Raw genomic sequence first — 21664 nt, 5'->3', positions numbered from 1 at the left:
CACTCAGTTACCAAATACATAGCTAAATATCTATCTTGAATTTGATTTTAAACTATTTGCTTTTTGAAAACTAAGTATGGTATGCTTTTATAGGATAAAACTGTTTTTGGTAATTTCTCTTAATTCTTCCTGCTAATATCAAGAGCTTATCTGATCTACTACAGTATGGAGCAGAGGACCTTTCTCAATGGCCACTGACAATCACCTAATCACCAGCTGAACTACTTTTGTTGAACTGTCTTATTTAACTGCATTGCTTGATGCTGTTGAATTGCTGTATAGCTTGCCCAGCCTTTACAAAGGTTGCAAAAAGCCACCGGTACCACAAGCATCTGAGCAGCATACAGTAAGACAGCTAAGCAAAGTTTTCAACTCAGTACAAGAAACAATTCCAAAAACTATTTCCACATACTGCTATTAACACCACCACATTCAGCTTTTAAAAGATGGTCACAGGAGTTTAGTAAATTCGTTGCCAAGAATATAATATGAAGATTTTGTCCAAAAGTAATTCAATCCAAGCTTCCAGACTGTAAGTGGTGCCTCTCAACTCATGCTATGAATTAGCAGGCTTAAGCTATTACAATAAAGTTTAAAACAGAGATACTTCCATAAATGAAACATTTTAGTTTTAACAGTTCATTACCATGACCATATAAATACTTAAGTCAAGTTCATGCACCAAATAAACGCAGCTGATTTAAGTGTTTTTATATAGATCCAACTTTTACAGTAAAGAAAGTCCGAAACATGACCATAATAGTTCCACAAACCCACTATTCAGAGTAATATATTGCAAGACGTAGAGTTCATGTCCATACAAAAAAACACAAACAAGTGCAAGACATCAAATCAAGGTTTTATCCAGTACAAATTCAATAAGAAATAGGTATTGCTACTAACAGTTCTATTCGAATTTAAACTCATTTCCTTTTCTACATCCAATGGCTCACATGAAAACCATACAAGAGGTTTAAGATAATGTTTGCATACCAGAATACTTAAAGCGAATTTAGATCCAAGTCTATGCAGCTCTAAATAGAGTATTGTATAAAACTCCCGATGTTAAGCTCCTGACATCCTAAGTTTCATAACTTTGAAGTTAACATCTATAAGCTTCTCTTATTCGCCAATGTAAGCAAAGCAAATTCCTATCCAGATTAGCCTTACGAAAAGGTTAAATAACTGTACTTTCCTTGAAGTCATAGTTAATCCAATCGAAGTTCTCAAAGATGTTTCCATTTTATTATTATACTCAGGAATTTATCAGATTAAAAAAAAAAAATCACACTGGCTTAGTGTCATGCCAGCAGAACAATAGAAGAGAGTTTAGCCTTGCTTTTGTGCAACCCAAAGTAGCAGAGCTTTGAATCCTCTGGAAAATGGAGTAAAGCTGGGCATAATGAAGGATAAAACCTTTTGAAGATCCCACTAAGCCCTCTTATACCAAGCTGACTCTCAACTAATTTGAGAGAAAGTATTGCCCATCTCCTTTTGTACACGCTTCTATCAACTGGCAGACAAAAAGGCTTTAATTCATTGAAACTTTAACTGGTAGCAGTGGAATTGTTCTTCAGGAATTGCCTGAGCAGCTGTGATCAAAGTCAGCCAAATATTAAAAATGCCCCTTAACTTCCTGAAGAGGGAGCCAGATGTAGCTCTTGGTCTTTATTAAGAAGAGCCAAGCCACATCTGGCCAAATATATATTCATATTCAAATCAGCAAGATACAGTAAGAGCTATTTTTGGATAATACTTCTATACTAACAAGAAATACCTACCTAGCTGGTCCCACGCTATCTACAGAAGGGTGGGGAAAGACTGATTCCAATGGGTTAGTCTCATTCCAAGATTGTATCAATGAATGCCTTTCACACACAGCTCCACCAGCAGAAGCCTTACACACTCCAAAGAAGAGGGTGCTGGCTATTAAACTAGGGGAAGAATCGAATGAGCAAAACCTTGCAGAAATAGAAGTCTGTTTTCTGCAATTCTCAATACAAATTTGAGAAAACAATATCCTGGAACAGTGGAACAGTGAGTACAGAATACAAAGATCTGGTCAGACTGATAGTTTATCAAACCCAGTACCGTCTTCCTAATGGTGGCAATAGGAGGAGATATTTAGGGAAGTCACGCAGGCCTGGTCACTTTCTGCAGTTTCATTCCTTATGGCTCCCTCAACAGCCATAACTGGAGTTAGTCAGACCTAGTCCTTTTCACAGAGGCAAACGACATTAAAGACAAGCCAGCTGCAAGACTGATGCTGTTATGGTACCGACAAGGAACTACAATTACACTTGGAGGAGCAGCAAGTATAACCAGATGTTGAAAACTGTCATCTGCTATTAGAGAATAATGGAATGGTTTGGGTTGGAAGGGACCTCAAAGACCACCCAGTTCCAACCCCCCTGCCATAGGCAGGGACACCTCCCACCAGACCAGGCTGCCCAAAGCCCCATCCAGCCCAGCCCTGAACACCCCCAGGGATGGGGCATCCACAGCTTCTCTGGTCATTTCTTTTGTTTCTGTGGAAGAGTTTTCACTTTTCTCCCTCAAGGAAATATGGTTAGTTTTGATTTTTATTTACGGCTGTTTTCTTGGTTGTTAGACAGACTAAATCCATAGAGATGAATTCTGCATGTGAAGTATACCCTTACATGCAAGAGTTGCTTTTAGATGCAATTCTCCTCCAGTCCACAAAGTACATGCTAAAAATATTACTAATTCATTTAATACATGGGCAAAAGCTGTATTACAGGGATATATCCTACTTCCAAGTTCGATGAAATAGATTACTTAAATATGTACTGCATAAGTATAGCTAAAAACACTGTTTTAACATAACTATTTCTAGACAAACATTTGAGAGGTGGACAATGAAGCACATCAGCATTACACACTAAGAACAAAAAAAAACACAGAATCATGAGTATTTACTTGATCATATGTGACTGGCAAATGCTGAAAGGCCTTCTTCAGTGAGCAAGCTGTATCTGATCCAAGGAGCGGTCCCACCTCCCTCTCTCCTCCATCCACCTGTCATGTTAACACTTCTTCGCATCGCCTCCAGTGTGTTAGACCCTGTGCTGGGTCACCTTAGCTCACCACACTGGCAGATGAGACAAATCTAGCAGTGTTCTCACAGCAAACATAAGAAGGCCAACAGCATCTTAGGCTGCCTCGTGCAGTGTCACCACCAGGAGAAGGAAGGTGGTTGCTCCCCTTGACTCAGTGTGGCCCTACCAGCACTGCAGATCTGGAGTGCTGCATCCACTTCTGGGCTCCCCGTGTTAAGAGACACACATAAAACAGAGGGCTTAATGAAGAGCAAAATGGCAAGGAGCACCTGTGAGAGCTGGGACTCTTTAGCCTGGAGAAAAGAAGGCTTAGGAATGAATCTTATCAATGCATATGAATACCTGATTATGTGGTACTCAGGCAAAGGATAAAAGGAAGATGGGCACAAACTGAAATATAGAAATGTTCACTTAAGCAAGAATTAGTCTGCCTATGGCCAGATACTGACACAGGCTACTCAAAAATGTAGCAGAGCCTCCAGCCTTGGAGATACTCAGCATCCAGCTGGAGACTGGTGTGAACAAACTGCTGTGAGCAGCGGCCTCTTTCCAACCTCGGCACTTCTGTAAGTCAGAGTGAATTTCTGCTAATGCCTAAGTCTGGGTTAGCACAGCACAAGCACCCACCAACTGCTAACTTACCCTCCCTGTTGCAACAGCTCTGCAATTTGCCCAGAGCAGATTCAAGCGGTTGAAAAGCCATGTTACCATGGTAACTTCACAGGACCATACCACTGAAAAGTGAATTTAAAAGCAGTTTTGTCTTTGCGTTTCCCACACATGATCATTTTAATTAAGACCTTTTCATTCACTCATCAGGTAAAGTCTTAAAGCTTCCTAGGAGAAACACCTGAGAGGCACACGAAGAAAGCTTCCTGATTTCCTCTTTCTCCTAAAAGAAAACTTGCTATACAGCTAATAGAGTAAAATGGCTTTTCTTCCTATTATATCACAAAGAAAATTTTAAAAGACTTGGCAGAGTTCCTATCAACACAAGGGAACAGACTGATCCGAGTTGCGAATTTTTGTTGTTCCCAATTGTTAAGAGGAACACCTTTCATCGGCTCAAAAGCGTTACAGGCAAGCATCTAATTGCCTGTTGTTCTGCCCACTAAAAGGGCTGTTTGCTCCCTGGAAAGTTAACCTTCAAAGTCAGAAGTCTTGCAGCAGCGAGCAGTCAGCCAAGTGATAAATATTTCCTTACCCCTGGCTCCCTTGCCTGTGACCTTGTGGCATAACTGACTGAGTTTTCCTTATTTCACTTCCATGCACTTCAGTTTTAACTCAGTGATTGCTCGTTGTACTTGCTCACAGGCTCAACTGCCATTTCAAAGCATTTCTTCTGTGTTGTATCAGAAGCTTGAAGCAATACCACTGCAAGAGGGCTTCACCATATAGGCAGCATAATGCTGATTACTGTCACAGAACAAGTCCAAGCAATCTGCAGCAAGAATTCTGCGGTAAGGTTTGTTTAAAGGACAATTTGTACCACATCAATTCAAAGACACTTTAACAGCGAGACTCAGACTTGGCAGTAATCTTCCAGTAAATTATTGCCATGGTCCCTTCATTGTGTTTTTCCTTGTTTTTTTTTCTAGAAGTACGTGAGGATAATTAGGAAGAGTAGGAGACAACAAGGAACAGCAAAGAGCACTAGGTAGAAGGAACTAGAACACCTGAAAGGCTTGGGAAGATTTCATGCAGGGTATCTGAGATCAATACAGTTCCTGAAATCCCTTAGAGACTACAGGAGGCTCAAGAACCTTATACGATCAAAAATCTCTACCATCATGCAAGCCATCTGCTCTTCCAGATGGCATTATATACTGATGCCTTGCAGAAAGGCTTAAAACAGTGCTTTGTTATATACTCCCTCACTTCCACTGCAAATCTGAGTTACGAGCTACTTTTGAAGACCTACAGACAACTGTTTCTTCCCCAATATATTCCTCACATCTAACAAAAGGCTCGGTAAAACAATTTTTAAAGCAAGGACAGCCAGCTTGTTTTCCCCACTGATAGTTAACGAATACAAAGCAGTAGTGAATTCCAGGTGTTCATCACACAACACTTGTTTGAAGCAGGACAGTTACAAGTACTTTAAAGTGCCAATACTCTAAAGTCTTCCAATTTATGTTCTAGCACACTGTAGTATGGTTCTCAAAAGCCATATTACTTAGGAGGGCAGTGGTTTCTCTGATAAATGTCACTCTGTTTGTGTCACTCCAGTATTTGTCATGTACAGCTGTGCAAGTTTTGCACAATATTTAGCATGCTTTCACTTTCTGACCATAGGAGAAGGCATGTAGCTGCGTTCAGCTTCCACCTACTTCCTAGAAGCCCAAGTCCTTGGGTCAAAGACCCAGTACCAAACACTTGTAAGATGAGTATTTAACTACCTGAGAAATAACTAACACACTAAGCTGCTAGGGCTTCAAAGCAATCAGTAAACCATTTTCCTATGCTAAGCACTTACATTAAGTCCCACTTTGAAACAGCTGCATTTCAAGCTTCATTCTGAGTTGCCTTATTTTGCTTTCTATCAGTACACAGCGATTTCACTTTTCCATCAATAGTCAAGCCAAGCAATCTATCAGAGGGGTATGAAACAGGACCGCTTGTGGAGCCTACCCATTTTCTTTTTTTTTTCCTCCTCTTTAAGTTTAGTGACAGCTTTCTCAGTAAATCGCAACACAGGCAGTAAAATAATCCTTAATATTCTGCAGCAGTTAAACCAAAGCCTCCAAGTGACTTGTACTAAAGGGCAGTGACCTAAACTTATCAACTTACCATACTGTGAATTGTAAGTACAATACAGTTACAGGAGAGATTGAGACCTATACAGCTATTAGTGCACTTTTGGAAAGAGAGTACTGGTATGCACATCCCTAATACTAGGGCTAGGTACAAAAAGCAACTTCACTCCAGTCACCCCATTTATTTTAAAACATGGCAAGACCCCATACTGTTAGAAGATAGGAGTAGAAAACGGAATAGCATTACAAGACTAGAAGAGTTGTTTAATTTATTCATTCTCAGCTTTCATTTCATTGTGCTGTGCAACAGCAGCAGGGGAACTAGACCTAAACAGACAGGTGAACTATCAGGTTGCATTTTTATACAGGAACGATGCTGGCTTCTGAAAAATGTTACTACTGTTCACTTCAGTGTTGTTATAAAAATACATCAATTCCTCAAACCAAAAGTTACGAAAGAAAAATATTTTGAAGCATCTTAAAAATCTCTACCACCATCTGGAGGATATACTATGAAATAAAATGTTAGTCCTACAAAACTTCAGGCAGACCTGTCCAGGTAAAATAAAATCAAAAACTTCGAAGTTCTTCAGGTTTAAGTTTGAAATCTATCACAAAAGTTAGTTCAGGATTTACTAGGAGATATACTGCTTTTAAAGAGACTTATCTTTGCTATTTAGACTAATCCCAAATATAAAAGAAAACAAACCCTTTGAAAATGATAATCTCGCATCTGAACTACAAGTAAGCACTGGGTACTGTACATCTATGGGTACTGCACTGCAGTTTAAAAAGGATTATCTCCCAAAACTTCTGAACTAGAAAGAGTTTGGCAATGCCTTAACACTTTCTATATCTTAATGTGGATAAAAGCAAACCATACTAGAACTGGTAGTCACTAATAATCTACTAAATCTGGGAGATATTAAACTAGGTTTTGAGTTGTAACGGCATTTCAAATACAAGGCAGAAACAGGTAAGTTCTCCTCAGAGAAGTAATGAAAATGAACTTAAGTAGATTTAGCTAAAATATAAGCCAGTCCATAAAATTTAGGTCTTTAAACAAAAAAATTTAAAATTAAAAGGTTTTAAGTTTAAAAATTTAAAGTTTTTTTTTTTAAGTTTAAAAAGCAACTGTAAAGACAACTTTTAGTGCAAAGCCTAACCTAGAGGTATCTCTACAAGCATCTGCTGCAGAAGCAACACAGAATACTCGTGTACAGTACTAGATGAAATCCCAGTAGACAGATAATTGCAAGGTTTTCCAGTCTATAAAAATCAAATTCTATTAAAAAAAATTAGCTGATTTTCATTAAAACTCAAATATGTGAGCTTTGTAAAGAGTTCATATTTTAACATTTCTCATCCAAAGCTCAGTTGGATGCAGTCTCAAGTTATTCAATAACAAAAGCAACCCACTCAGCTTATATCCAAAAGTAAACAGCCTGAATCAATTATACACTTGATCTCATTTCAGAAAAGGCATTTGTGGTCTGAAAACATTTTCCAGTCTTCCAGACCACGTTCAATGGTTAGTTAGCCCAAACTATTTTATGGGAATTCATTCATCAGTTCAATGAATCTATACAGATGGTACAGAGAAAAGGTTGAAGAGCATTCACATCATTAGTGAAGAACCTAACAAAGAGTAGAAAGCACATGTGACATGATTCCACTATTCTAGAGTAAAGAACTTCTGTAGAAGATAAATTAGTAGTTACACAGCTCATTTTTTAAACCACAGATTTATTTTTTTATTTTTACCAATTCTGGTTTTAGGCTTCACTCAGCATGAAACTATACATTCTGGTTTGCGAGACTGGCTCTGTCAGACACCACATGCAACCTCACAAGTGAGGAACTGATTTGCTATTTGCAAATCACAAGCTATTTGGAACTGATTCAAAAAATATATATTTTAAAATATATAAATATAGGATTATTTAGGTTGGAAGAGACCTCTAAGATCAGAGTCCAATCATTAGCCTAGCACTGCCAAGTCTACCACTAAACCATGTCCCTAAGCACTACATCTTGTCCGTAAGCAATACACTTTTTAATACCTTTAGGGGTGGTGACTTGACTACTTACTTGCCTTTGCAGCCAGTTCTCAATACCTCACAACCCTTTCAGTAAACAATTTTTTTCGTGGTATCCAAACTAAACATCCACTGGTGCAACTAGAGGCCATTTCCTCTTGTCCTATTGCTTGTTGCTTGGGAGGGGAAGCCAACCCACACCTAGTTATGACCTCCTTTGAGGCAGAGCAACAAGGTCTCCCCTGAACCCCCATTTTCTCTAGGCTAAATAATCCAAGTTCCCTCAGCAGATCCTCACCAGACATGAATATGGTAGTTGTTGAATCTTAAGTGCTATCATCATAAATGCACTGACTACACACGGTAGGCAAGTTTCACACCACTGCATATCCTGAGTGCTAAAACAAAAATAAAAATATGATATATCAAAGCCATCAGATGACCTAAATGAACCTCTAAATACATACAGTATACATGCTAACAGCAGATTGCATGACAGAAGCCATTAGCCTTTTCCTGGTTTAGCCTTCGGTATATTTGCATTTTTAGAGGGGCACTTGAATGTAAAAACTTCACTGAAAGGCTCTAAGTGTGGGACTAATGTAACCAAATAGCAATCATCCAGTATGACCCCTGAACGCTTAATATCTTTAAGTAAAGGTATGAAAGTGATAGGTCCTATTAACTGGAGGGAAAAAGTTAAAAATACTTACTATAGTATCCATAAAGTACAGTGTCTTCAATCTGTCTTGAAACATTAGCATCAGCCCAGTCCTAGTAAAACAGAATAAAAGCATTTAGCACCAAATAAAAAGAACATTTTATTCAATTGCATTTTTATAGAACTGAAAAACATTTTTATATCAAAAGCCTAATGAAAAACATTAGGACCCAGTTTGTTGATATTAAGTTGAACTTATCTGTGTAAGTGAATAAGTTCAAGCCAATCATTATGATTAAGAAATGCTACCTTTAACATGACAGACACTACAGTAGCATCCCAACTGCCTATATTCATTTTGGTCATTAGCTAAAAATTTAAAGCTCTTCCCCCTCCCCCCTCACCCCCCTGGAAATTAATACCCTTAGTTACAATATATTAATTTTTAATGAATAATTGAAATAAAAGTGTTAGTGTATTTTTTTTTTTAGCAGCTGAGTATATTTCCTGTTGTTCTGTACTTGGTATTTAAGTGGTCATCTGAATATCCACTTTTATTAAACTAATTTTCACTTAATATGTATCAGACAACACAACCACCAAGTTTGAAGCTTAATCTAAACAGTTCTTCAAAGTGTTTTGTTAAAAAAAATCCTGGAGATACGATTATTCTCAGTCCTAGCCCTTTTCCTTCTGGACTGTTGGAGTAACACAGTTGACATTAAGCATATAGGCCAAGCCTTTACATAGACACAGCTGTCCTCAGAATGAGTTTCCTAAAAAAACAACATATGATAGGCTTTGAAGCAGGACAGTACATCAGAAAAAGATTTTACAGGCAACTTAGCTGTATGAATAGCCCAGCCCCGTAGTCAGATGTGTTGCAGCTTGAACTGTCTTAGAGGCTTGCCTACATTAAGCTGAAAGCCAACTGAGAGGGACGTAATCAAGTCAATGATGTACTCATTTTGAGGTTATTACCTACCTCTCAGTCAGAAAAGCATTACTTTTAGATCAAGTCTGACAATGGGAATTGCTAAAAATAACAGCCTCAAAACACCACTTGAGGCTGGAAGTGGCTTAACTGGATTTCAGCCACAGAAATGGCATCGCACACTGAAGTCTGGGAACACCTTTCTAGAAAGAAAAGCTCTGTAGTAGAGATAAGCATTTTCTACATGCAAGCTGATAGAGAGAACAGAGTCAAGTTTTATAAGCAGAATTTGCTCTGTTGGGAAGAACAGCTGATTTTGTATACATAGCCTTTTAAGGTATCGAAGCTATTTTTCAAGCGTATAGGTCTAGATACTAACAGTATGCAAAAATCCATGACTTCTCAGAAGCTCTGCAGTACTGTACCTCAGTTCCTGTTCCAACTGTATTTAGCAACACTGAAATAATCACACATTAAAGAATACAAGTATATAATGATAGCTATATCCTCTTATCTATCAGTATTACATAAATACAAACACAGAAAGGCTACTTCTAAAGAACCTACTGTCTGTAGAATGCTAGCAAAACTGGAAATGAGTGGGCATGGAGGAACAAGAAGAGGACCATTTGATGAAGAAATACTTTTCAGAAACAAAATACTACAGACCAGGTAGAACACCAAGTTGTTTGGGCAGCTACCAAGTACACTGAGCCAATTCCCACAGCACTTTGGGAATGGGATCTCTTAAGACACCTGACTGCATGCAGCATTCCTGTCATAGAATAGCCAGGACTAAGATTTTTTGATGCAATAATTAGATATGAGAATGGCAAAGACTTTATTATGCTATTGTAGCTTATAGACTTCTTTTTCTACTAATTGTCTACCCACTTTAAACCCTTGTCTTCTTTTTCAGAAGTTCAAACTGAAAAGCAAAGGTTAACATAAGACTTGAGTTATATAAACAGTAAGCTTCAGAGACCAGTACCCTGTATCAATCTTTTGAAGAAATACTGGATTACTCAATATTTCACTTACCAGTGGAGCTTAGACACTAACTGTATGCCAGCCTTGAGTTTTTGGCTTAAGCACTGAAGTTTTTTACATAACACCGAGGGACAGACTGTTTTCCTCCTGAAATTCCTATCTGAAAGTCATGTGTTGAAGCTAAAATTCATCACTGAAATTAATAAATATATCTCAAATCTTACCTCAGAACTGCCAGAAACCCACACATGCATTTTAAAATTTATATCCCAGATGTAGCAGCATTGACATCCATTATTCAGCAAGGGAAAAAGCTAACAATTTTCAGAATCCAGTTACACAGCACTCCTGGGGAATTGTTCTGAAAAGTGAAGCAAAGATGCTGCTACAGCTACACTAGTAATTGCACCCAGCTATTCCTTTTTCCTTCTCTTATTGGAACTATAGGATTAAGGAAGCTTAACATGACTGTAACATGATTGTTGGCAGCCCAAATCAGGCACTGGATACAGAGGTGCAAGCCTGTCTGTACAGATGAAACATTCCAGAACTGCTCCGGTTTTGTGGGATCCACTCTACTCACAGTCGAGAGCAGAAAGATAGCTGTCCAGAAGCAAAGTTTTTAGAAAGCTAACTAGTTGTGCTAGTATGTCTCCAAAATACATCAGTGGAAAAATAAGAGATCCAGTAATATCTAAGCTCCTTGCAGATCCTATGTGTAGGGTTTTTTCAAATTGGTGAACTCAAGCCCTTTCAGTTGCTGTAAGAAAGCACACACTGATACAGCACATATGAAATATGGAAGTAAGAATGCTGCTTAAGACTGCACAAGATAAACTCAGACACTTGCTTTATCAGTTCTCTTAGAATTGCCTCAATTCCCATGGAATGTGGACTTGATGACAGACCATACCCATTTCAGATGATAGCCATTTTTCTGTGATCTCAGGAAATCAGCACCACCTTCCTTGAAATTAATATATTAAGATTCCCAATAGGCCACTTTACACTGAGCATTTAAAGTTAGATCATTATCCAATTGGAATTGGAGTAGAAAAGCATACAGATATTTTTAATCAGCAAAAAGAAAGCGTGAAAATACTTGAACAGAAGGGCTAGAAACAACACTGCCTAAAGTTAAGTGCCTGTCACATACACAGGAAGCCCAGACTTTGAAAACTGTCAGGCCCAAACCCTAACAGTGTTTCAACAGAAAAATTTCTAGGCATCTGTATGACTGTAAAAAGAATTTGACAGTAACTAAGTTCAGAATATTAAAGTGTTTAATTTGCCTGGTGTTAAAAATAAGGCAGTGTGTTGCTTTAATTACGCCTCGGGGAAAAAAGTGCTAACTGAACAGGTGGCACTTTCAAGTAGGTCTCGGAAAAAGGTCTCTCCCACAATCAGAGAGACTCAAAACACACACCAAGCAAGAATAAGTAAGAAAAAACAACTGTGGGTCTTAATGTTGCTTAACCACTTTACCACTGTTGCACAGCCACTTACAGGAAGAGGTAGCTAGTAATTGATAGGACTTAACTACCAAAAAAAGTTTTTTCTCCACCTCCAGAAGAGTATTAGCAGGATTCATAACAGAATAAAAATACAGAATTTCAAAACATCATAAACACTTTTAATTTTGTTGCTTGAATTAAGCAGCATACAAGACCACAGTAATAGACCAGAAAGTGTACACGACAGCTTATTAAAATGCTGAGATGTTATCTTACATTAATGTATGGATATAGATACAGAGATCTATTTCACCACAGCACATTTGTGCCCAAAGGTAAACTTTGTATTACTCTACAAAAGAAAAATCTGTAATGCAAGCCAGCTTAAGAGCAGAGCATACTTATTGTGCAGGCTTCCATTCAGCCTCTCTCTACTTAGTTTTACACCAACTGAGGTAAAAATTCTTGTTCTTACCAGCAAGTTATCTGTATGCACACCTCATCAGCAGCAACCAGTTCCTCTGAGATGTTTCAAAAGCTAGTGACAGCAGCGCTGCCTTGTCAAGGGACATGCTGCTGCCTTTTGAGTGTCAGAGCTCAGACATTGTCAGCAGCAGTGCTGGTATTTCTCAAATTGACAGGCATATAAAAGTTTACTGGACAAGCATGTACAGGACTCAGCTAAGAACTCAACTGGAGAGCCTCTAGACCTGGCCTGTTTTCTTCTCCACCCGTTATGACCCAAATTTACAGAATACACAGCAAATACCTTAGATACACAACAGATTAAGAAGGCGAGATTTCACTACTGCCTTCTGTAACTGTTTAAGATGTGAAAGTGTGACCACAGATTCTCTTAAGATCTGCTGAATTCACACATTCTGCACTGTTCTGCTGCACTTGGTTCTGTTCCATGCAGTTTAGCAGGAATGCATCACACCACCTTTACAATACCTGTAACAGTGCGTTGTATTGACAGATAAAGGATTCAAATTGCAAGGACACACAATGAGTAGGATGGCCTACACTAAGCTAATACTCTTAAGTACACATTAACATGAGTTATGTTGAAGAACTCAGGAAATTTAAATCCAGTTACAAGTGTTAGATGTAAACACATCAGTAAAACATTGCTGTGTATACATGAATATAAAAAAGGCAGTTTAAGACAGATCCATTTTACCTAAATGCTGAAACCAAAGAAAAGCTCCCTCGAGTGCTTTTTTTTTTTCCTTAGTAGTTATATTCATAGAAAATTAGTTGTGAAGAACATTCGCTTCTCCTGACAGTATGAGTCAGAGGCATCTTCGTTCTTCCCTCAGCAGCTGTGTCCAGTCAGCAACTTATGATAATAAGGCACTGTTGTTCTGAAATACAATATTTCAGTTGTTTTTGGACTCTGATATTTGTAGGTCCCTTTCAATTGAACTATTCTATTCAAGGAATTCCTTTTCACACAGAATAATGACAACCCAAGTCCATTCACCACTGCTCCTTTCCTAAAGGACTACATGACCTTTACAAAACTTTTGTAAGTGCAAAACCTCTATGTACCAAAATTGCTCAATTTGCTTGCATTACCACTGTCGCGTCTCGGGAAATACAGTAAGACATATGGTGAGACAACCAACAGGTACCAGACACCACAAGCCATTTGTTTATAGTAAAGAATAACTTATCATCATGGAAAGATGTATAAACACTCTGTTAAGTTCCACACTGCCATCGAAACTGACAAAACATCAAGGTTAACCAGGGCTGACCATGTTAGAGTACACAGCCCTTGTCAAGGAAGACACCTCAGGCCACAGGATAGAAAATGTTTACAGAACACTGTTTTAAGAAAATTCATCCAAAAAACAGCACCATTTTGACAGTCTTCAGAGGATAATCTGGTACAGGTGATTATTACTACTATCAGGACAATTAAACTGATCCTTGTGGCCAGGACACACACCTTCACTAGTCAGTGAACACATACTATTCACAGAAACTTTCAACCACCAGACTAACCTTGGCTTCTGCTTAGCCTCTGCTATTAGCACAACATATTTGTCCTGGTTTTGGCTGGGAAAAAGTTCATTTTCTTCATAGCAAGCTCCTCTGATGCTGTGTTTTGGATTTGTAATGAAAATAGTGGTGATAAACACACAAATGTTTTAGATGCTGCCGAGCAGTGCTTATGCAGAGTCAAGGACTTCTCTCCTTGTTATGCTGCACTGCCAGGAGGCTAGGGGTGCAGAGGAAGCATTGAACAGACACAAACAGGACAGCTGAAACAAAGAGACCAAAGGGATGTTCCATGCCATATGGTTATCATGCCTGGCAGTAAAATTGTTCAGAGTGATGATGTTTTTCTTCCCAAGAAACCATTACCCATGAAGAGTGCTGCTTTCCTGGAACTGACTGAGCACCTGCCTGGCAAAGGGAAAGAGCAAAGGGACTCCTTGGTTTCTTTTGCTTACGCTTACAGCTTTTGTTTTACCTACTAAACTGCCTTTATCTCAGCCCATGAGTTCTCAGAGAGTTTTACCCTTCTGATTCTCTCCCCGACACCACCTTGGGAGAGCAAGCAGGCAGCTGCGTGGGACTTCACTGCCTACCAGGGTTAAATCACAACAACACTTCTCGTAGTTAGCTACAAGAAAAAAGTATCAGAAAAGTCAATTTATTGACAGGATGGTCAGATGGATTAAAAACCGACCTGAGAGTCCATATGTAGTACCCCTTAAGTTGAATACTCAACTCAGAAGTTGAATACTCTTGACTCTCATCTCTTTAGCGCTGCCACTGTAAATCACAGTTGAGAGGCAGAGGAAAAAAAAAAGATTTGTAAAGCAAAAATCATGCACCTAAGAGCTGTGTAATTGCCACCACTCTTTTGGCACAAGTTCTGAAATCGTCCAGTTGAAGGATTTTTTGATGAACTAATAATTGATCTACAGAGAATACGGTCCACATCTGCTACCTAGAACTGTCTCCAAAAGTTTACCAAAGAAAAGTAATATATCATATGCCTAAGTCACTTTGGCTATTGAAAATAAAGGATTCTGGCCAGAGTCATACCCCAGCATCAGACGTGGATGTGCTAAGCACCAGCCTTGGAAGTGCTAGGCTTGAAGCAATGGTTTAAAGTAAGTACAGTCAATTCCCAGAAACACTCAGAACCCAATCCAGCCTCTTCTGCTTTTGAAGTTGTAGCAGAAAAGCAATACACAGTATCCAGCACAGTGTTAAGAATCTTAATTAATCATGAAAATCAACATGTCAACATGCTGACAACTTCCTAGCTTCAAATTGAAATCAAAGAATCAAAGCCTATTGCTTACATGTAAGTCTGTATGTTCTGACTGCAGATTCACTCAATTTTATCAGGAAGGCCAGGGTCATATTTTTATTTCACAACTTCAACACTTGTGTTGCATTGAATCAGAAGACCTCAAGTTATTGCTGCAAAGCTAGAAACTCACTGAGTTAAACATTAAGAGAGAAGGAAGAATTCTTCTACAGGGCAGTATTGAACGACACACCACAACTAGCATCTACAAACGTTAGGAACTAAACAGGACCAAGAAGTGTCAGAAACACAAGTAAAAGTACTTGGAAGAAATAAAACCTTTACCACCAGCACAGATGCTTGCTGCTTTCAGGCACAATTTTAAATAGAATCTACCCAGCCTTCCATTTACCCACAGCACATGGCCACTAACACAGTTCTAAACCTAGAACACAAACCAGTATTTTAAATATGATACTGTTCCTTCTATTAATCACATTTCTTTAATTAAAATTGTACTGACTGAATGACTACATTTGGCCTCACAACTGCTTCTCAAATCATGAAAAGAGTGCATTCACCAACTAGGCCTCCAGCTAGATCCCTTTACAACAGGAAATTCTACTTAGTCCCTTGCAGATGCACTTTCTCATCTGGAATTATTTTCTCATAGCTACTTCTCTACCTTGTCAGGCTCAATATACTTCTTAATACTCAGTACTATTCTCAATGTATAGTATGCTAGTATCCTTGTATTCATCTCACTGAAAACGTGTTACACAGCAATCCCCTACAGTTACTGTGCAATAGGTCCCCATACCTGTTTAGAGGTGTGGCAGTATCTAGCAAGAATAGATATTACTATATTCCCCTGCCACACACATCCACTCCCCTTAAGGGGAGTTTCACCTTTCCCTAGTAAAGCTGTATTAAGCTGCTTTGCAAGCAGCTAACCTCACACTCTACATCATAGGTAAAAACCTACATAGAGTCACTATGCTATGTTTCAGTACCAGAAAAAAATGAATGCTTGGAAAACAAGTATTTAAACAAATCTTAAAACACGAATTAGCAAAGCAGTATGTTTCTAAGTAATAGAGCAATAAGTTCCATTCTAGAATGCCCCATAACAACGTACAGAAGAGCAATATTTACAAGATGTATCTATAACCCAAGGATAGTATACACACTCCTTTTAACACAATAAAATGAGTAAGTGTTTGGAAACAAGTAGAATTTGGAAAGCCTTACAGGAAAAAACATAAAGTAATAGAATAGAAAACTAAAATCCAGTTCAAGTAATGAACAGAGCAGTGTTGTATTTGCAGTCCTAGCACACAGCTTTCCAGGAACTGAAGCAACAGCACTGCTGCTAGCAAAAGTTCTACATACTTTGACTAAACACGTAAAGGAAACAAAATCCTCTCTCAACATGAGAGAACTGCCTCTTACATAGAAACAATTAACATTTTAGAAGTACATACCTTAAATGTACCATTTTGATTTTTCATATACGAAACCAAGAAGATGTCTACTGGTAACAGTGCTGATGAGATCAGTGCAACTGCCAATGCGAAGATAGCTGTTATAGTAGAAATTACTTCACTTTCTCGTCGACTTTGATACTTGCGTACATAAACCCAGCAGAAAATCAGAATAGCCTGTAAAACAGAGAAGGATAATTACAATGAACAGAACAAGGACATCAGAAAGCAGTTACTAAAGTTAGGCCCTGTCTCGGGCCACTTTGTACCTGAACATCAGCGTTATATTCTTCTAAACGTTCACTCTTTTTGCCTTCACTACCAGTAGTTGCTGTCAAAACCAGAGCAGCAGTCACAGCCTAAGCCCAAGTAGCACCGACTACACCGACAGGTAGACGAGGCAGCCACACACCCTCACCCGGACCCTCTTTGGCGTCCCAACGCCACGGGACCAGCTCCACCAGGGGCACACGGGCAGCCAGGCGAAGGGAAAACCCCTGGGGGTGCCATGGTTTTTACATGGGGGGTCCAAAAGGAGAACGATAAGGGAAAGGGGGGGCTGCCCGTCCCCTAAAGGGAAGGGGGACGGGGAACAGCGGGACGGGAAGCGAAAACGAAGGAAGAAGCCGACGCTCTGTAGGGCCTGACAGGGGCAGCTGCGGGCTCTGAGCAGCCCCCGACCGAGGAACAACCACGCCGGGGACACACGAATGCCCAGAGAGCCTCCTCTTACCAGCAACGCGAGGCCGAAGAGGCACCATCCCGTCAGCAGCTCAGAAGCGGCCGCCGCCATCTTCGCTCCGTCACAGCCGCCGTCCGCCCCTGCGAGGCGGGGCCATTACGGAGGCAGAGGCGTGACGCCGTGTCACCATGGGCGCCATGGGCAGCGGGGGCCGCCCGGCCCGGCCCGGCCCGGCCGAGGTGGAGCTGCACCGGCCGGGCTGGATTTGTGGGTGTCCCACTTCGCCTCAGTGGCTGCTGCCTCCCGCCTGGGTCGTGCCCTCCCTTTTGGTGGGCAGGCTGAGGCAGAGCAGCCTCAGGGGATTCCTGTTTAAAAGGCAGCAAGAAACGAGGGAAAATAAAAAAAAAAAAGAAAAAAAAAAGAGGAAGTTTTGGGAAAAGATACACTAAAAGATATCAAGTAATAAAGGTATCAAGTACTGTCGTTTTTGTTTTTGTTTTTGTTTTTGTTTTTTTTCTCATTAAAAACACGTGAGATGTTTTAACTACATACAAGATCAGAGAAAGGCTGGCGTTGGCAGTGCCCTCTGGAGGCCGTCTGCTCCAACCCCTGCTCCAGCAGGGCCAGCCACAGCAGGCTGCTCAGGACCGTGTCCGGGTGGCTTTTGGAGGTCAGCAAGCAGGGAGACCTCACAGCCTCTCCAGGCAGCCTGTACCAGTGCTCAGCCACCTGCGCAGCACAGAAGTGCTGCTGGTGTTTGCACAGAACCTCCTGTGCTCCAGTTTGTGCCCACTGCCTCTTGTCCTGGCACTGGGCACCGCTGAAAAGAGCCTGGCTCTTTCCTTTGCTCCCTCTCTTCAGCTACGTCATACACATTGGCAATAACCTTCCTGAGCTTCTCCAGGCTGACATATCCCATCTCTCTCAGCCTCTCCTCATGGGAGAGATGCATCTTAATAAAAAGGCCCAGCAAGTGTGTTAGGGTCTTATGTGTTTACAGACACGGGGAGATTTTCAGATGCATAAACCCATGACATGGCACAGAATAACAAAGCCATGCCAGTTTTGCTACCTTGGGGGCACTCACAAGCTATGTGTGAAGTGGTTGGGGGCAGGGGTTTAGGTGTACTCATAGTTTTGCTAGAAGGGACAAGACCTGTGTTTGGGGGGGACAGGAGAAAGTTTCCTCCAGAGCAGTGGACACGTGCTGTACTTCTGTTTGGTGTCAGGGCAGTGTGGAGGGTGCTAGTATGTGATGGCATACTTCCATGACATCTTCATGGATGTAGTTTTCAGAGGATCTCGTAGCCTTGAAAGAACAGGCCTGCTTATGCAGTAGCAGTGTAGTTTTGAAGACTCATTCCAGACAGACAGATTCTTGTGCTGGATTTCCCTTTGGTGTGCAGGCACAGGCAGCACAAAGATACGTGCAGAGGCTGTGGTGCTCATGAGCCAAGTGGAGCTCCTGGCAGTCTGGTGGGCTCATAGTCTGATGAGAAGAGCAACAGAGGTTGAGGCTTGCCAAGACGAGGCTATCACCTTTGTCTGCTTTTCACTTGCTTTCAGGTCATCACTGCTGCTGCATGTGACAATGTTCATATGCTCATAAGGTTAGTTATTGTTATGGTTTAACCTGGTAGGCAGCTAAGTACCACGCAGCCATTTGCTCACCCCCACCTCCTCCAGCAGGACGGTGGAGAGAATCAAGGAAAAAAAAAAAAAAAGTTTATTGGTTGAAATAAAGACGGTTTAGTAGGACAGAAAATTAAGGAAAAAAAAAAATGCACAAAGCAAGTGATGCACAAAGTGATGCTAACCACCTGCAGACTGATGTCCAGACAGACCCCAAGCAGCAGCCCCCCAACCCCACCCCAGCCAGCCACACTGTATTTATTTCTCTGCATGATGCTATATGGTATGGAATATCCCTTTAGCCAGTTTGGGTCAGCTGCCCAGTTTCTGTCCTGGTTCTCTCCTAGCATCTTGTGTACCCCCAGCAGGTACCCACTGGCAGGGTGCTATGAGAAGCTGAAAAGTCCTTGACGTAGTGTAAACACTGCTCTGCAGTAACTAAGACATTGGTGTGTTATCAGCATTATTCTCATCCGAAATCCAAAACACAGCACAGTACCAGCTACTAGGAAAAAAAAATTAACCCTATCCTAGCTAAAACCTGGACAGTTACAGACAGATGGGGGATGCTGGTTGGACTTTTCACCAAGGGAAAATGGGCATGTTGCAGGGAAGCCTTGGAGCAGCAGATGACAGTGCTTTCTGTTGAGGTTTGCTATGAGGAGTTCTCAGTGATGGCACATAGGAGCCAAAAAATGGGGTGATCAAAGAGCAAGAAGGCTGGCATATACATCTCAAGAAAGGACCAATGGGCAGTGTGTCGGTGGTGTGGGAGCCTTATACTGGAGTGGCAGACAACTGCATTGGTTTTCTGTCTGCAGTGAGGGTGGTACAGGCTACAGTGTTTGCAAATCAAATAATTGGTGCTAAACAAGCACTCGGGTATTCTAATGCTGTTATTAAAAGGGGCCTGCCAGAGATATGTGGTCAGGTATTGCAGTGGAACAGAAGATACCTCTGCCAGATGAGAATTTGGTATGAGAGCAGTTTGAATGGTGCAGCAGCCTGGGATGTTGTTTAGGAGCTATGTGACAACATCCTGAGTGAAACAGATATAACATCAGCATAAAATTAACAGATATAACGTCAGCCTTCCTACCTCCTGAGTGTCATTAACCTTTCTGCAGCCTCCAGGTTATTGAAAGCTGCCTCCCAGCACAGTACCATTATGTGTGGGCTCCCCTTTCCTCCTCCTTCTGCTTTGTTCCACTTTGTAACATCCCCAGTTGTTGTTAGGTCTCTTGATCTCCATCCCAAATACCTCATGGAAACTTCAGATAGATCATATAAATGCATCATGGTCGGTCCATGTCTCAATGCACTCTGTATTGGCTGCTGGGAGAGTCTGCTGCCTTCCAACAGCGTGAACCTGTTCACAGGCCCTTTGTTGCCAGGGCAGCTGGGGCTTGTTCATTCAGGTTCTGACCGGCTGGATCTATTTTCTAGCTCAGGTCATGTGGCCATCTAGGGTCATTTATTTCTCAAACATATATATGGATAGACTGCTATACTATTCAACTTTTCTTCTGCATTGTAATATATTTAAAGGCAGTTTTTATAATGATGTAAAGTCATTTTAGAAAGTACAAAAAATTGTCGCACCAACTACTATACTTGAACATACCATACAGTAGCCATCATGGTTAACAGCATGTATGATAACAATATACAACAATGGATGGGTTAAAAGGTGAAACAAAGCACTAGCAGTAGGATTCCATCCACTAAAAATGTCATATTGATGGGCTTCAGCTGCTCTTGTTTCATTCCTAGCTGTTTTTAGAAGGTTATTGTGCTGATATAAATCTTGTACTTCTTCTTCACTGTGTTGATTGATGGCTGTCAGGATCTTAGTTGATATTCTATAAGAGAAGAGGTTAATCTATTCCTCACACTGTATCATGTCATTCTAAGGAGCTGACATAATTCAGTAGTGCACACACACAGTTTCCATCCTTTAAAGTGAACCAAAGTGCATGTCCCACAACCTTTGCTGTAGCATGTTTTTAGGGATGGTTAAATATGGGCAGGATACAGTATTTTTACCTGCTTGCCAAGCCATCTGGACTCCCTTACTGGTCCCATCCTTTTTCTTTCTTCTTCATTCTTTCTTTTCTTTAACATGAGCCAGTAGGGCCTTTCTTAGCACCATGCTCCCTGATGAGAGGAATTGGTGTTTGTGAAAGTGGTGTCATACCCTTTTTACAGCCCTTCTGCAAAGCTCTCGGTAGAGTTTTTACCATTCCATTCTAACGTTCCACTCACCCTACAATGTTCAAGCTGCAGGAAACGTTGAAGGCCAAGCTACCTCATTCCTTGGCAGCCCAAACAGCTACAGGTCTGTTGCAGAGTGAGAGTCATTGCTTGATTCAGTTTGCTTTGGGAGTCCCACGTTGCAAGCACATTTACTCTTCTGTGCACCAGCCTGGGTGTATCTAGTCATATGCTTGATCTGGAGCTACCTGGACAGGTTAGAGGGACGGGCCAACAGGAATCTTCTAAAAGTCAGCAAGGACAAATGCCCAGTCCTGCACCCGGAAAAGAAAATATGCTTTGCAATAACCCAGGTCAGTGACTGACTGACTGGCAGGGAAGAAGCTCTGCTAAGATGACCAGGAGCCAGCAGAGTGCCCTGGCTGCACAGAAGGCCAGCAGCATGCTAGTCTGCACCAAGA

The 21664-nt window shown here is 40.7% G+C and overlaps 1 protein-coding gene across 1 annotated transcript in view; it reads right to left on the bottom strand.

The window, feature by feature from the left end:
• Positions 1-17598, bottom strand: part of LMBRD1 (LMBR1 domain containing 1) — a 76368-nt gene extending 58770 nt beyond the window's left edge. Inside the window, exons 1-3 of the mRNA XM_084515003.1 lie at positions 17409-17598; positions 16676-16852; positions 8589-8649 (exon numbers count right to left, since the gene is read on the bottom strand). Coding sequence (XP_084371129.1) covers positions 8589-8649; positions 16676-16852; positions 17409-17468 — 298 coding nt within the window. The 5' untranslated portion in view covers positions 17469-17598. The remainder of the gene's footprint in view (positions 1-8588; positions 8650-16675; positions 16853-17408) is intronic.
• Positions 17599-21664: the final 4066 nt, after the last annotated feature.

The sequence above is a fragment of the Aythya ferina genome (genome assembly GCF_964211825.1).
Source record: "Aythya ferina genome assembly, chromosome: 3".
Classification (NCBI taxonomy): Eukaryota; Metazoa; Chordata; class Aves; order Anseriformes; family Anatidae; genus Aythya; species Aythya ferina.
The sequence above is the reverse complement of the archived record's forward strand: the minus strand, read 5'-3'. Positions and strand labels throughout refer to the sequence as shown.